General features: G+C 41.4%; 2 protein-coding genes across 2 annotated transcripts in view; one reads left to right on the top strand and one right to left on the bottom strand.

Moving 5' to 3' along the window:
* Positions 1-6973, top strand: part of LOC106011069 (estradiol 17-beta-dehydrogenase 8-like) — a 45140-nt gene extending 38167 nt beyond the window's left edge. The window contains exon 6 of the mRNA XM_013079399.2: positions 6742-6973. Within this exon, the coding sequence (XP_012934853.1) occupies positions 6742-6909 (168 nt within the window). The 3' untranslated portion in view covers positions 6910-6973. The remainder of the gene's footprint in view (positions 1-6741) is intronic.
* A 5321-nt stretch (positions 6974-12294) lies between these two features.
* Positions 12295-13185, bottom strand: LOC106011063. The gene has a single exon (XM_013079378.1). It carries the CDS (start codon positions 13183-13185, stop codon positions 12295-12297), a length of 891 nt encoding a protein of 296 aa, XP_012934832.1.
* Positions 13186-13492: the final 307 nt, after the last annotated feature.

The following is a 13492-nucleotide window of genomic DNA, read 5'->3' as shown; positions in this document are numbered from 1 at the left end:
GGAACGGAAGAGTATAATGGAACCGTGAAACATGACATTCGAGAGTGGGTGGCGGCTTTCATTCTAAACAGAGAGTCGAGTAGGCTGTTGGAGATTTTTTTTCAGGAGAAAATAATATTTTCCTACAGGAAAGGAAACATAAATTTTTATTTAAAAAAAATTAAAATCCTAGCCACATAAATACATAAATGACAACCCCATGACCCAAATGACAAAAGTATTTCTGAATTCTGACATTTAACTCACACCCCTCCCCCTCCCTATTTTTTCCTGTTACGCGAGCCCACTCCCAAATTTTAAGAAAATGAACATAAATGCTAACCGTATAACAACCAAACAATCGGTTTTAAGAAAAGGATAAACAGCAGTGTGATTAAAAAAACAACAACCCACAAAATCATAGTTACAGTAGAATCCGCGCAAAATAAAATCGAAAAAAGACGGAGGGTTTTTAAGTCGGAGACGCTGAAAATGTTCACAGGGGAGATATTTTAAAACAAAATTAAGTGCAAAAGTACGCGCAAACAGAAGGTTAAAAATAAAACATTCATCCAGAAAATGAATGTTTATGAATAGAAATGCTGACATAAAATTCCCCAAATAAACCGAACATATTACATAAATATTTTATTTTTATGCCAACAATCTGTGTAGCGCTGACATTTATGTCTGCCAATGCAACTTTAACACATAGAGGGCGCCCTGTGTACAGATCAAGGCGAACAAACGGTAAACATTCCAAGAAGTCTATGCCTGAGATAAGGCAGCAAAAACAGGGATTTACGCGTCTCAGAACCGCGATAGAGACAGCAACATGTTCGATAAGGGTAAGTAAGCCTACAATCTAAGCACAAGCCGTACAATCTAACGACAAGGCCTACAATCTAAGGAACAAGGCCACGGGCGTGCAAGGATTCGGAGGGAATATATCGCGTCAACTTTCAAGACAACGTCTGCCCTTCGTTTGGTCTCTTTTTTTACGAGTCTGTTCGCGTTGAAAAGTTTGATGAAGTGATACGGATTTAAGAGAAAGAGCGCGATCGCAGTTCTTGACTGGGGAAAAGGCCCATGGAGAAATTGAAGGCGTGCGCCACATTTTGGAGTTTTCGGGATTTCTTTCCGTAATCTCTTGGGTTTTCTGATTTCCGAAAAGAATGAAACCGGATTCTGATCGAATGTGTTGGTTCCGGATACTTGATCGGGAACCTTGAGGGGAAAAAATGAGACACTTCTGGTGCTAGTGTGGTTAGAAATGTATGTTATTTCCCCCCTACTGCATTTATTATAGCTATAGTGGCGTCATTGGCCAAGTGGTTATTCTGCCGGACTCATAATCGTCAGATTGCGGTTTTTGGGGTTCGAACCTCACATTCATACACACACACACACACATACACACACACACAAGGGCGGATACCTAAATTATGTCTTTTTTGCTACACCATGTAACGCATTTCCCACAATATACATGATAATATTCCACCAGCGACGTACGTGACTGCATTTCCCGTCACTACACGTAATACCTTTAATCATCTATCACTAGGTTCTTGTAATAAAAGCTCATTACCAAGAACGGGATTTTTCAGTGCGTATATTTCAATCAATTTAAAATGAACCTGATGTTCGAGACGCCTGTTTGAATAATCATATTTTTATCCGTCAAGTCTCTTTATGTTTCAGAAACTTTCCCCCTTATTTGGAGTTCATTTGCTTTTTTTTGTTTTGATTTACATTCTTTTTTCAGCCGCATGTCACCCTCCCCCCCCCTCTCTCTCTCTCTCTCTCTCTCTCTCTCTCTCTCTCTCTCTCTCTCTCTCTCTCTCTCTCTCTCTCTCTGTGTGTGTCTCTCTCAACAGAATGTTCGTCACGTGCTTATGAGGGTACATCATCAAAAGTTCTGTCGTATACTTGTGCTCCAAGCTTAGAATTGTTTATCCGTGGCGTGCTGTCTTTTCAATGTGTAATTGGTCAGGAAAAAAATACTGCAGTTTTAAATCAAATTTATACAATATTCATTGCAATTTGTCAAGTCAGTGGTCTATATTTTTTCAATGTGACAGGAAGATCAAAAGTTACGGATAGTAGAACAAGTACACGTATCGATACCGTAACAAAATCGGCCTATGGCGAGATCTGTGATAAAGATTAACAAATACATGTGATACAGCCCGTTTTCGATCCTGAAAAGTGAACACGCATATGTATCTCTAATCCATAAGAGACCCTAATATGATGGGGAAAAAAGATATTATATTTCTACAAAGTTACAAATTGTATATTATATATGAAAATCGCAAAACATAACTTTGCAAGTCCAGATACAGGCATCAGCTCAGAGCACTTTAGTCACCATGTCAAAGGATACCGGGGTAACTAAGGCACCCCATTTCAAAACATTAACTGACATATTTTCTTTCAAATACACGAATTCTACGGCTCATATGACTATCCGAGATCCTAATACTCAACTTGAAACATTTTAAATGCAATAGATCAGGAGGTACTCACCAAGTCTTTAAGGAATTTTGCAGAGGTCTAGATCTAGTTCAAATGCAAACGGTAGTCATTTTAAAAACAAGCCTCAGATCCGTCACAAATGTTCATACTGGGCTATTTTTATGTCAATCCACCCCAAATTGATTACTCTTCTGGGTAATGCATTGCAAAACCATTTGGAATCTGTTTTGATATTTTTAAAAATAGATCATAACATTTTCCCAGTTACAACATGCCCTAGTCACCCCGAGATGCCTTAGCCACTAGTCACCCCAATTTCTGGTTCTCGATAAATTTTCCCCACACGGGAATCCTGTGAGCGATGTCAAGCGCTGCACCGTTACACCACAAACACTGGTAAATTTTTTTGGATATCATCCAGAACAATAGATGCAAAATAATAAGCAATTTGCCCCTAACTGAAATTTAAAGAAAAGCTCCGTGATACATAGTGTTTAGGATTGTGTATTCAACGATTCGGACACAATCAAACAGAAAAAATACCCGACCACAAATAAATCTCGAGCTTTTGTTGCAATAGTTCTCGCAAAAAGTGAAATTCTTCGGTCACGCTTTGTATGGATCATTGTGGGGTTTTTTTTTAAGGAACATAATGCTGAGCCTCTAACGTTCTCACAACGTATTTTTTAGAGAGGGGCCTTGGTAGATCTAGCGTTTTCAGGACCTGAGACTGGGAAAAAGTAAGTTTTAGTAAATTTTGAACTGATGTAAAGTGTCTTGAGTCAAATAGTAGTAGTAATAGTAGTAGTAGTAGTAGTAGTAGTAGTAGCAGTAGCAGTAGCAGCAGCAGTAGCAGTAGCAGCAGCAGTAGCAGCAGCAGCAGCAGCAGCAGCAGCAGCAGCAGCAGCAGTAGCAGCAGTAGTAGTAGTAGTAGCAGTAGTAGTAGTAGTAGTAGTAGTAGTAGTAGTAGCAGCAGTAGCAGCAGTAGCAGCACTAGCAGCAGCAGCAGCAGCAGCAGCAGCAGCAGCAGCAGTAGTAGTAGTAGTAGTAGTAGTAGTAGTAGTAGTAGTAGTAGTAGTAGTAGTAGTAGTAGTAGTAGTAGTAGTAGTAGTTGTAGTAGTAGTAGTAGAAGTGGTGGTAGTGGTAGTGGTAGTAGTAGTAGTAGTAGTAGTAGTAGTAGTAGTAGTAGTAGTAGTAGTAGTAGTAGTAGTAGTAGTAGTAGTAGTAGTAGTAGTAGTAGTAGTAGTAGTAGTAGTAGTAGTAGTAGTAATAATAGTAATAATAGTAGTAGTAGTAGTAGTAGTAGTAGTAGCAGTAGTAGTAGTAGTAGTAGTAGTAGTAGTAGTAGTAGTAGTAGTAGTAGTAGTAGTAGTAGTAGTAGTAGTAGTAGTAGTGTAAATTACATGTGTATAGTTCTCTATCCCATACTTGTTTAAACTCTGAGCGCTTTACACCAGTCGCATAATTATTCACACAAGAAAAAATATTTAACAGAAACAAGAAAAACCAGTTTAACCACATAAATAAGAACTTGCACAGCCATACATTGACTATATATATACGAAAGGACAAAAAATAATATTTCTACATTATAAAAAATCTGAACTTACTGACACACTCTTGAGCAATCGTTTAAACTTATCAAAATTTGTTGTTTCTCTGAGATCCTGGGGCAAGGTGTTCCAGATTTTTGGGCCAAAAAATGAGAAACTTTCCTTAGCAAAAGATCGTAATTTCATTCTAGGGGCTCTGAATTTAGTTGCTTCTGTGGAGGAGCGTAACTGACGAGATGGAACACACTGTGTCAAAAGCTCGGATAGATAGGATGGGGCTTTAAAAGACATTTAAAGCAGAAGGTAGAAACTTAATATATTGGACTCTTTTATCTACGGAAAACCAAATGCAGAGCTGTTAACATTATTTATGCAGGATCTTTCTTCTTTTTCTTCAGCACTACCCTTGCTGTGTTATTTTGGGCCATTTGCAATTTCCTCATTCGTTCACACGAAATACCAGACAGAACAGAATTACAGTAGTCAAGTTTTGACAAGACAAGAGAGGCAGAGGGCATGCGCGCAATATTGGTTGAAATAAGGTGCCATATCTTACTAATTCTCCTGAGATCAAGGTATATACATCGAATAACATGATTTACTTGGTTTATTCGTGGACATATCTGAATTTTAAAAAGATGCCTAAATTCTTGACCTTGTTGGAAAAGGATATGCTAGTATGACTGTTCGTGAATTTATATTGCATTGTATATTTTTAGTGAACACATTTTCAACCTCACTGCGAGACTGTTTTTCTGGTATAAAATTTTACACATATGCATTTATATTATATGTATAATACTTTGTTTTACGTACACATTTGTGTCGATTAATTTTTAAGATGTGATGTCTTTTTCATTGTAATGCGCATTGAGCATCTTTTAGGAAATGGAAATGCGCAGTATAAATGCTATTTATTATTATTATTATTATTATTATTTTCGGTTTTTAACATCATTAAGGTTTTTTCAACTCCCAAATAGAATGGTTTCTGTTTTTTCTTCATTCCGCATTAATCTGTTTTCCCGCATCCATTTTGTCACTCTTTCAATGCATTTCTCGACTCTTTCTATGAATTCATCGGTGTCGCATGGGTGAAAAGAAATATATGTGTGTCATCAGCGTAGAAATGGTAGCTAAGTTGATACTTTCGTCTTTCAAACAGCAAGTGGCTGTGTATACATTGTGAAAGGGATTGGGCCTAAAACTGAACCTAAGAATGCCCTTTTGCAACTTGACGTCTTTTATCACAACAGATAGGTAGCGATTTGACAAATAGTTGTTGAACCATTCGAGAGCAGAACCATGAATGCCAATGTTGTTGTTTGTTGTTTTTTTCTAATCTTTTAGTAGAATTACATGGCCATTGGTGTCGAATGCTGCCGACAGATCTATTAGATTTAGAATTACAACTTTGCTAGGATCTGATTCCATGACGATATCATTTACAACTTTTAGCAGCGCTGTTTCTGTGCTGTGATTAACCCTGTAAGCTGACTGATAGGGTTCGATATGAGTGTTTGATTTTAAATGGACATAAAGTTGTTGTAGTTGGTTAAACTACCTTTTCAAGGATCTTAGAGAGAAAAGGAAGTTTCGAAATTGGTCTATAGTATTTCAGCTGGTTTTGGTCAAGATATGGTTTTTTTAACAATAGTTTTACTAGGGCATTTTTGAAATAATTTGGTACTACATGTATTATATTTTTTAAAGAATCATTGATGATTTTGATAACAGTAGGCACTATCACATCGCTACAGGCAGTCAGTAAAGAGGTCTAATTCACTATGTTTCTTTAGTGCTTCTAAAATAAGTTGTTTTATAGTACTCTCTGTTACACTTTTAAAACAGGTCAGAGGTGTTCCATTGAAATCTGAAAAGCCATTGGACGTAAAATATAATGAAAGGCAGTTTCTTAATATCTGTGGGTTTCCAAAAAAGAAATTTGAGAACCATATCTGGCAATTCCTTGTCGTCTACATTTTTTGTAGTGATCGTGTTTTGCTATTTCCCAAAAGTTCGTCACAAAGTCCAAAAAGCTGTTTGCTGCAGGCTCTAGAATCTTTGAGTTTCGATGTGAAGTAATTTCTCTTTGAGGTTTGTATGGTTCGTTTCCATATTGTCTTATTGTCTTTGAAAAATAGTTCATCAATCACATTTCCAGTCTTTCTCCATTTCCGCTCCGCTGTGCCGCATGCCGTCTTTGCTGCCTTCACCTCTTAAGTGTACCTAAGGGAGTAAGGCCTCTCTGTGATGTTTCTGAAGACTAAGGGTGCATGAGTATTGAGCACTTCTGATACTGCCTGGTTAATGCAGTCAATGCTGACTTCCTGCAGAATTGTCATGGAAGCTTCGATGTCCAATCTGAATTTTGTCACATTTACCTGTCTAAGATTCCTCGATCTTACGTTTAAATTCTTTGATTTTGATTTTGATATGTCGAGGTCCAACAAGATAGTGTAGTGGTCGGATATTAGTTGATTCATAACGCTGACCTGTTTGAAGATGTTGTCAGACTGTCTTATAATAACCTAGTCAAGAGTATGTTCTGCTCGCTGAGTAGTAGTAGTAGTAGTAGTAGTAGTAGTAGTAGTAGTAGTAGTAGTAGTAGTTAGTCCAATTAATATTCATTATCATAGTTCAGATACGTCTTGAAGCCAGAAGTAACATCTGATTTTTCCCCATGACGCCTTCCTCCGCCCAACCCTTCCCTACTAAAAATGCCAAGCTTCTTGGAGCATGCGCAAACTCTTCCCTCCTTGGTTTTAACGCCACCCCGGAAGACATCTCCGAGGTTGTCTCGTTCTACGCTTCGGATGCCGCCAGATTCATCACTGGAGATATCAACACCAGCGATGGCGGGCTCACTGTTCCTGTGGTTTTCAATGGACCGTAATTGGAAGTTCCTTTCCTTTCCATACTCTAGCACGGCACAATAAATAAATTATAAATCAAACAAACCGACTGCCGACACGTACTTGATTATCAAGCTATTACATTTTGTGTGTGTGTGTGTGTGTGTGTGTGTGTGTGTGTGTGTGTGTGTGTGTGTGTGTGTGTGTGTGTGTGTGTGTGTGTGTGTGAGAGAGAGAGAGAGAGAGAGAGAGAGAGAGAGAGAGAGAGGGGGGGGGGAGAGAGAGAGAGAGAGAGAGAGATGTACTTTTGGAGTGGCAATGTTGAATTTGATAATTTTACTTAAAAGCACGCGGTATATGGTACGGATTGCCCATCCTATGTTGTGATAAAAATTTTGTGTAGAAAATTCAGATGCGGATTCATTGACATTGAAGATGACCACCGTGATGGTCGCCCAGTGACATCAACTACAGAATAGAATGTGTTGAAAATCAAGAAACGTGTGTTGTCTGATAGTAGGCGGGTGACAGTCGAACAAGTGAGCAAAGAAACTAGGCTTAGCATTGGGTCACTTGAATGAATCTTAAATGACCATCTGAACATGGACAAGGTTTCTGCGAGACGGGTCTCATGTTTGTTGACTCCTCCTCAAAAAGTGCAACAGGCAGATTTTTCTCAAGAATTGCTTAGTCTGTATAAAAAGGATGGATAAGACCTGGGTCCACCACTATGATCCTGAGTCAAAATCTGCATCAATCAATGCATCGTCTCCAACACCAAAGAAGGCAAAGGTGCAGCCATCAAGGGGAAAAGTGATGCTATCAGTTTTTTGGGACCAGAAGGAGTAGATCTAATTGCGACAGACTCAACATTGAAAGCCAAAGGAATTTTGTGCTTGAAGAGTTACAAAAATTTGGACTTCAAATAAATTTTGAAAAGTCATGTCTAACACCTTCATAAAAGGTGCTAATTATTGACTTTGTCATCGAAACAAATGCGGATGAAAATTCAATTCATTTGACTCTACCAAAGGATCGTATCAGTAAAGTTAAAAGAGACATAAAAAGAGCTCTTAAACACGGCAGAATTTTGGCAAGAATTGCGGGTCAGTTGGTTTCAACGACAAAGGCAATAATACAGACAAAACTCTTTCTGGGGAACGTATACCGCTTTCTAGCACAGAAGTCCAGCTGGCAAGATACTCTTTACTTAACTGAGCCAGTACAGAAAGACTTAGAATGGTGGTGTGAGGCCCTTTACCATTGGAAGTGGTAAATCTTTCTCTTTAAAATGTACAGATTATGTGACAATCGAGACCGATGCATCACAGGAAGGCTGGGGAGGGGGGGGGGGGGGGTCAGGACTGACGGAGGCTAAGGTCGTCATAGCTATGCTCAGGGTTTTGGGGGTTCGTCCATGAGGTTAAAGCACTCGTACGAAAGGGAAATGGTGGCGGTCTACATGAGTTTGCAGGCATTTCTTGCGCAACGGAAAGGAAAATGAGGGTTGATTTTAAGCGACAACGTAAGGCATCAGTCAGCTGCTATCACAAAAATCATCAATATATGAGCCTTAACACTCGAACATAACATAGAGATGAAAGCCAAACACTTAAGTGGAAAGGAAAACTTTGTGGCAGACTACCTGAGCCGCCTGTCAAGCAAATATAAGTGGAGGATACATACACACTTAAAGGGGCGAAGCGTCTATATAATCAAATAATCATTGCTTCCCTTCCAAATTTTGAAACATTGTCGCTGTCAAATTCATCCTTAAACGTAAACCTCTTAAATTAAAAGTAAAAAGAGGTTCGTAATCCACAACGAGTATGCCTAACATTCAAAACGGTTTCACGGCCACATAAATAGCCTCCTCACCCCTCTCGGGCCACTCCATAAGCAGTCGCAAGCTTTGATTAAGTAAGCTTAAAGTGAGGCTGGAAGAGTCTACCAATACAGTTGAGGGAACATGTGCATAGCAGTCATGGCTGTTTCATTGCCCCATATACCCTGTTCACCCCTTTGGGGCCACAGTTATAATCAATCCCAAGCCCTGATTAAGTAAACTAACGAACACTGGTCGAGTCTACCTCACAAATGTGAGGTGAACTAACTCCTAACAATCTCTTTACTGCTGCATGTGCTTGTTTTTTTTCCTCGACTTTTTACTGTCCTATAATCAGATCGTGACCTCGATTATGACACCAGCTCCTGGCCGCGAAAGGCTAACAAAAACAGCCAAATGTGAAATTAAAAAAATGATAATTGTCATATTCTACCAAATAGTTAGACTCTCTGGTAGGTCTATAACATATAGATCTAGTACTGACATCTCTGCTTCTTTGCTTTGTTTTTATGTATTCACATCTAAAGTTAATTTAATTTTAGTTGGAACTGATACTTTCCCGATTATTTTGGCGGTTGAACATACAATATGAATTCCGGATTTGTTTTCATTCACAACTCAGAGTCGCCGCCTCGAGTAAGATTCTTCTGTGATATCTACAGGCCATATAGATCTATATCTAGTCCCGTTTCACTTTGATTACCCTGTCTAACAAGTCAGCCTTCGCCCCTGCACACTTATTCAATTATCTAGACAGGATAATATGGGGACCTCACACATGCGACCGCTTTGCCTCCTTTCTAAGTACACACTGCAAAACGTACAACTCGATTTATGCAGACCCCATGACCAGTGGGATATACGCACTTTCACAGATGAATTAGGGAAGAGAAAACACTTTGCAAATCCACCTCTTAGATAAATGAACAAAGTTTTGACCACAGTTATGCAACAAAAGGCTCAGGCCACCGTTATTGCTCCGGCTTGGAAGGCGACACATTGGTACCAAACATTTAAACTGCTGTCGGTAGCTCCAGCAATAAAACTTCCTAAAGCACATGTTTTGTGTGCCTCTAGGCTTACAAATTTAAGAACCACTTCGAAACCGGAGTTGGAAATGGTACGCCTGGAGAATATCTGGGAAGATAAACTTAATGCAAATAATTGGCCAATAAATGTTTCCCAGTGTTATCAGCACTTTTTGGCGCATTCCACGCTTGAACAATACAACTTGTATCTGACTAAATACCCAAAAAATTGTATTGTCAAATATCAGGCCTTTCCCCCTTTATCAGTGGACAGACAAGCATATGTTGCTGCATTTTTGCATGAACTAGCCTCAAGGTCCAGTAGGCCTTAATCATTAATTTAAATGGCCTGGGCTGCGATAGTACTATATTATGATGCCCTTGACTGTTGTATCAAAGGTCCTGTCCTGTATAATCGCATGCTTGCGATTGTGAAAGAAATGACACAGTGCCCTGTACCTCAGAATCAGATAGAACCTATTATTGATATGAACAAAGTTGGGGACCTAACAATTTCCCCACGTCCTGCAAATTGAGACAAAAATGCATTTGTCTGTTATGTCTTACAGCAATGTTTAGACCATCTGATATAGCACTGCGTGTGGGTTTCTGTCGTCGACAAATTGTCTTTCATGACGACGGCAAAGAACCCATAACGTTCTTTGGGATAAAAAATACGACGTCCTACGATTGACACTCTGACGGATCCTGTCATGTGTTTACATGCGTACATGAATCGCACTGCCAAGTTATTGAGATCAGCTGATTGGTCTGACAGTAAACTGCCGGATACACATGTGTTTGTGTCACTCAACCCCCATTTATGAGGTTATGGGTGCGGGAACAATCAGTACCATTCTCAGAAACGCGCTGCTGGAAGCGGGTTTGGCTGAAGAATACACTGCGCGTTTGTGTTTGCGATGTCTACCTGTCTTTCAGCTGTTGTTCCATCCGGTCTCTGGACGTGCCGAATGGTGTCTGTGCGTCTACCCAAGGATTTTATTGCGATTTTGAAAACTTTGTTGAGTGGTGTCTGGCTGTTGATTCTGGGGATGTATTTTTGGAATGATTGTCTTATTCCTCTTATCCATCTACGTGCCTCATCTCGAGCCTTTAAATAATTTATCTTATTTTCTGTGGTGGTGGTGTCGACAGCCTTTCGATATGCCACCTTCTTTTTCTTTACTGCATCATCACAGTCCTCATAGAACAAGATCTTGCTCCTCCGGGGTTTTGTTTTTGTTTTTGGTATGTGTTCGTGGCATATTTCTAAAAGCTTTTCGTGGAATTGTGTGTAGTTGAGGTGGAAATTGGGATTCAGAATCTGGGAACTATCAGCGGCAAACCCGTCCCAGTGTGCTCTTTTGAAGTTGAAGCGTTCTGGGATCGGGTCGTTTAGGAGGCTATTGGTTTTTTTAGAAGAATTGGGAAATGGTCCGTACGGTCATCCAGCACAGACCACTCAAGATCTGGTACTAGGTCAGGGGTACAAAAGGTGAGGTCAAGGGATGAAGTGCTAAAAGTTGCTCTGTTTCTGTAAGTTGGTTATCATTTAAGAGGCAGATGTTATTTTGAAATTTAAAAAATCTTCTATTATTTTTCCTTTCAGGTCTAAAGGTTTGTCTCCCCAAAGGGAGCTGTGTGCATTAAAATCACCTAGCAAAATAAAGGGTTTTGGAAGCTGGGTCTTTAAGTTATTTAGTTGGGTTATTTTGAGGGGGTAATTTGGTGGGATATAAACTGTGCAGATCGTGATTGGTCTGTGCAGGGTGACCCGTACGGCAATAGCCTGGAGAGTCGTCCTAAGATGTATTTCTCTGTGGAGTGTGTTGTTGTCGGTGAAGATGGTGGTACCACCGGAGGCAATCTGGTTCTCCGTGTGAATGTGATGATATGTAGTAAATCCTCTTAAGTCTGTGGTCGAAGCCGGGGCGAATTTTGTTTCTTGTATACAAGCCAGAAGTGGCACAATGTGGCCTGCAAGTGTTGTAATTCTGCAATAGAAGGTCGGATTCCGCCGGCATTCCATTGCAGGACTGCCATTATGCCTTTTTAATTTTGTTTTGAGAGCACGCAGGCCCCGGCTCCGAATTAACACTGACTTCTCCTTGCAGAGGAGGCAGAGTGTTGTCTAGGTTGCCGTCCTGTATTGGACGGAGGCCTAGTGGGGGATTTGAAGGAGTGACGGACTCCACCTTTCCCTGGGTCAGGCCAGGGAGGGGGGTTCAGAGATGTCCTCCTCTGTTGGTAATAGTGGGAGTGGAGGGGTAGTGGGAGGTGGGGCACACAGAGTTGGGAAAGGGGGAAGGAGGCTGGGGAGAGGGGGGAGGGGTCACTTCACACTCCATCAGAGGGATGTGCTGTGAGGTGGAAGAAGAAGAAGAAGAAGAAGAAGAAGAAGAAGAAGAAGAAGAAGAAGAAGAGGGGTGAGTGAGAGAAGGGGGGGGCGGAGGAAAAGTCCATCCCGTCCTCCTCCAATACCCCAAAGCGGTTAGTCAGTGGTACTTCAAAGGTAGGTACCACAGGGGTAGGAAGAACCTTTTTTGACTTTGTTACAGACTCGCTTGTTGACTGCGGGCTGTGGGAAGTCGGCAGTAGAGGTACTGGTTGACTTCATGACTGGCCGGAGTACCTTGACATATGTCCGGCGTGCAGACAGCTTTGTGGGCTTCTTGGAAGGAGCAGCCATTTCGCGCTTTGTGCTCTAGGATTGCGCGTTCTTGGATCCAAGTCGGGCAATCCTTGCTGAAGGCTGTGTGCTGGCCTTGGCTATTTGGGCAGCAAGGTCTAGCCTTGCATTCCTTTTCAATATGCCCAGTCTTGCCGCAGCGATTACACACGGCTGCACGTCGGCATCGCGACTGGCTATGGCCAAACTTCTGACACTTTAAACAGTGTATAGGGTTTGGCACATTGGGTCGCACGTCCACGACCAAGTATGATGCCCGAACGGTGGCTGGAGGGAGGCACGAATCGAAAGTTAGAATCATCGCATTCGTTTCGAGTGTGGATTCCCCCTGCCTAAGAGTAATCCGGCGGGCTTCGACCACACCTTTGCAATTAGCCACAATTTCCTCGTTGGAGCAGCCCTTCAGCTCATGGCTGCGGACCACGCCCTTCGATCGGTTGAACTTTTGGTGTCGCTCGGATACACAAGGAACACCGCAGAAGGTCGTGATTTTTTCCATTCCGGCCAGTTCTTCATCCGATGCGCATTTGACGAGGAGTGCACAAGAGGACAGTTTCTGAACATTTGTAGGAATGTATCCCTGAACTTGTCTTAGTGCTTTTCCAGTCTTAAACAGGTTAAGATCTGTGATTTTCTTCCTCACATCGGTGCTGCATATGGTCAAGTACGGCTGCCTCGGAAGCTCTGAGAGCCGAGACTTCTTACCGGTACCGTTGGAAGCTGGAGAAGGGTCTTTGGTGTTTTTTGAATCCATAGAAAGTTTGAGGTTGGTTCAGCTCCAGGGCTCCCCACCCGCCATCGATCCCAACAAGTCGGCACATTGCTCGGATAGCCAGAGCTGTGCCAGGGCCACCCCGGAGTTATACTCGTTCCAAGAGTGTGCAAGACCCTCCCGTCAAGATTGACCCAGGGCCTGAAGTGGTTTCAGCTCCCAACCGATTGAGTGGCATACGCGGTGCCACCCTCCCGTCTAAGAGGAAAACCTGTGCCAAAGGTGTGTTGGCCGGATCCCAGAGGGATGGGGTCTGTATGCGACACCTCGTCTTTGAAGGGGTTGCACC

This window comes from Aplysia californica, unplaced genomic scaffold, assembly GCF_000002075.1.
Source record: "Aplysia californica isolate F4 #8 unplaced genomic scaffold, AplCal3.0 scaffold00050, whole genome shotgun sequence".
Taxonomy (NCBI): domain Eukaryota; kingdom Metazoa; phylum Mollusca; class Gastropoda; order Aplysiida; family Aplysiidae; genus Aplysia; species Aplysia californica.
This window is presented reverse-complemented; position numbering and strand designations above follow the sequence as displayed.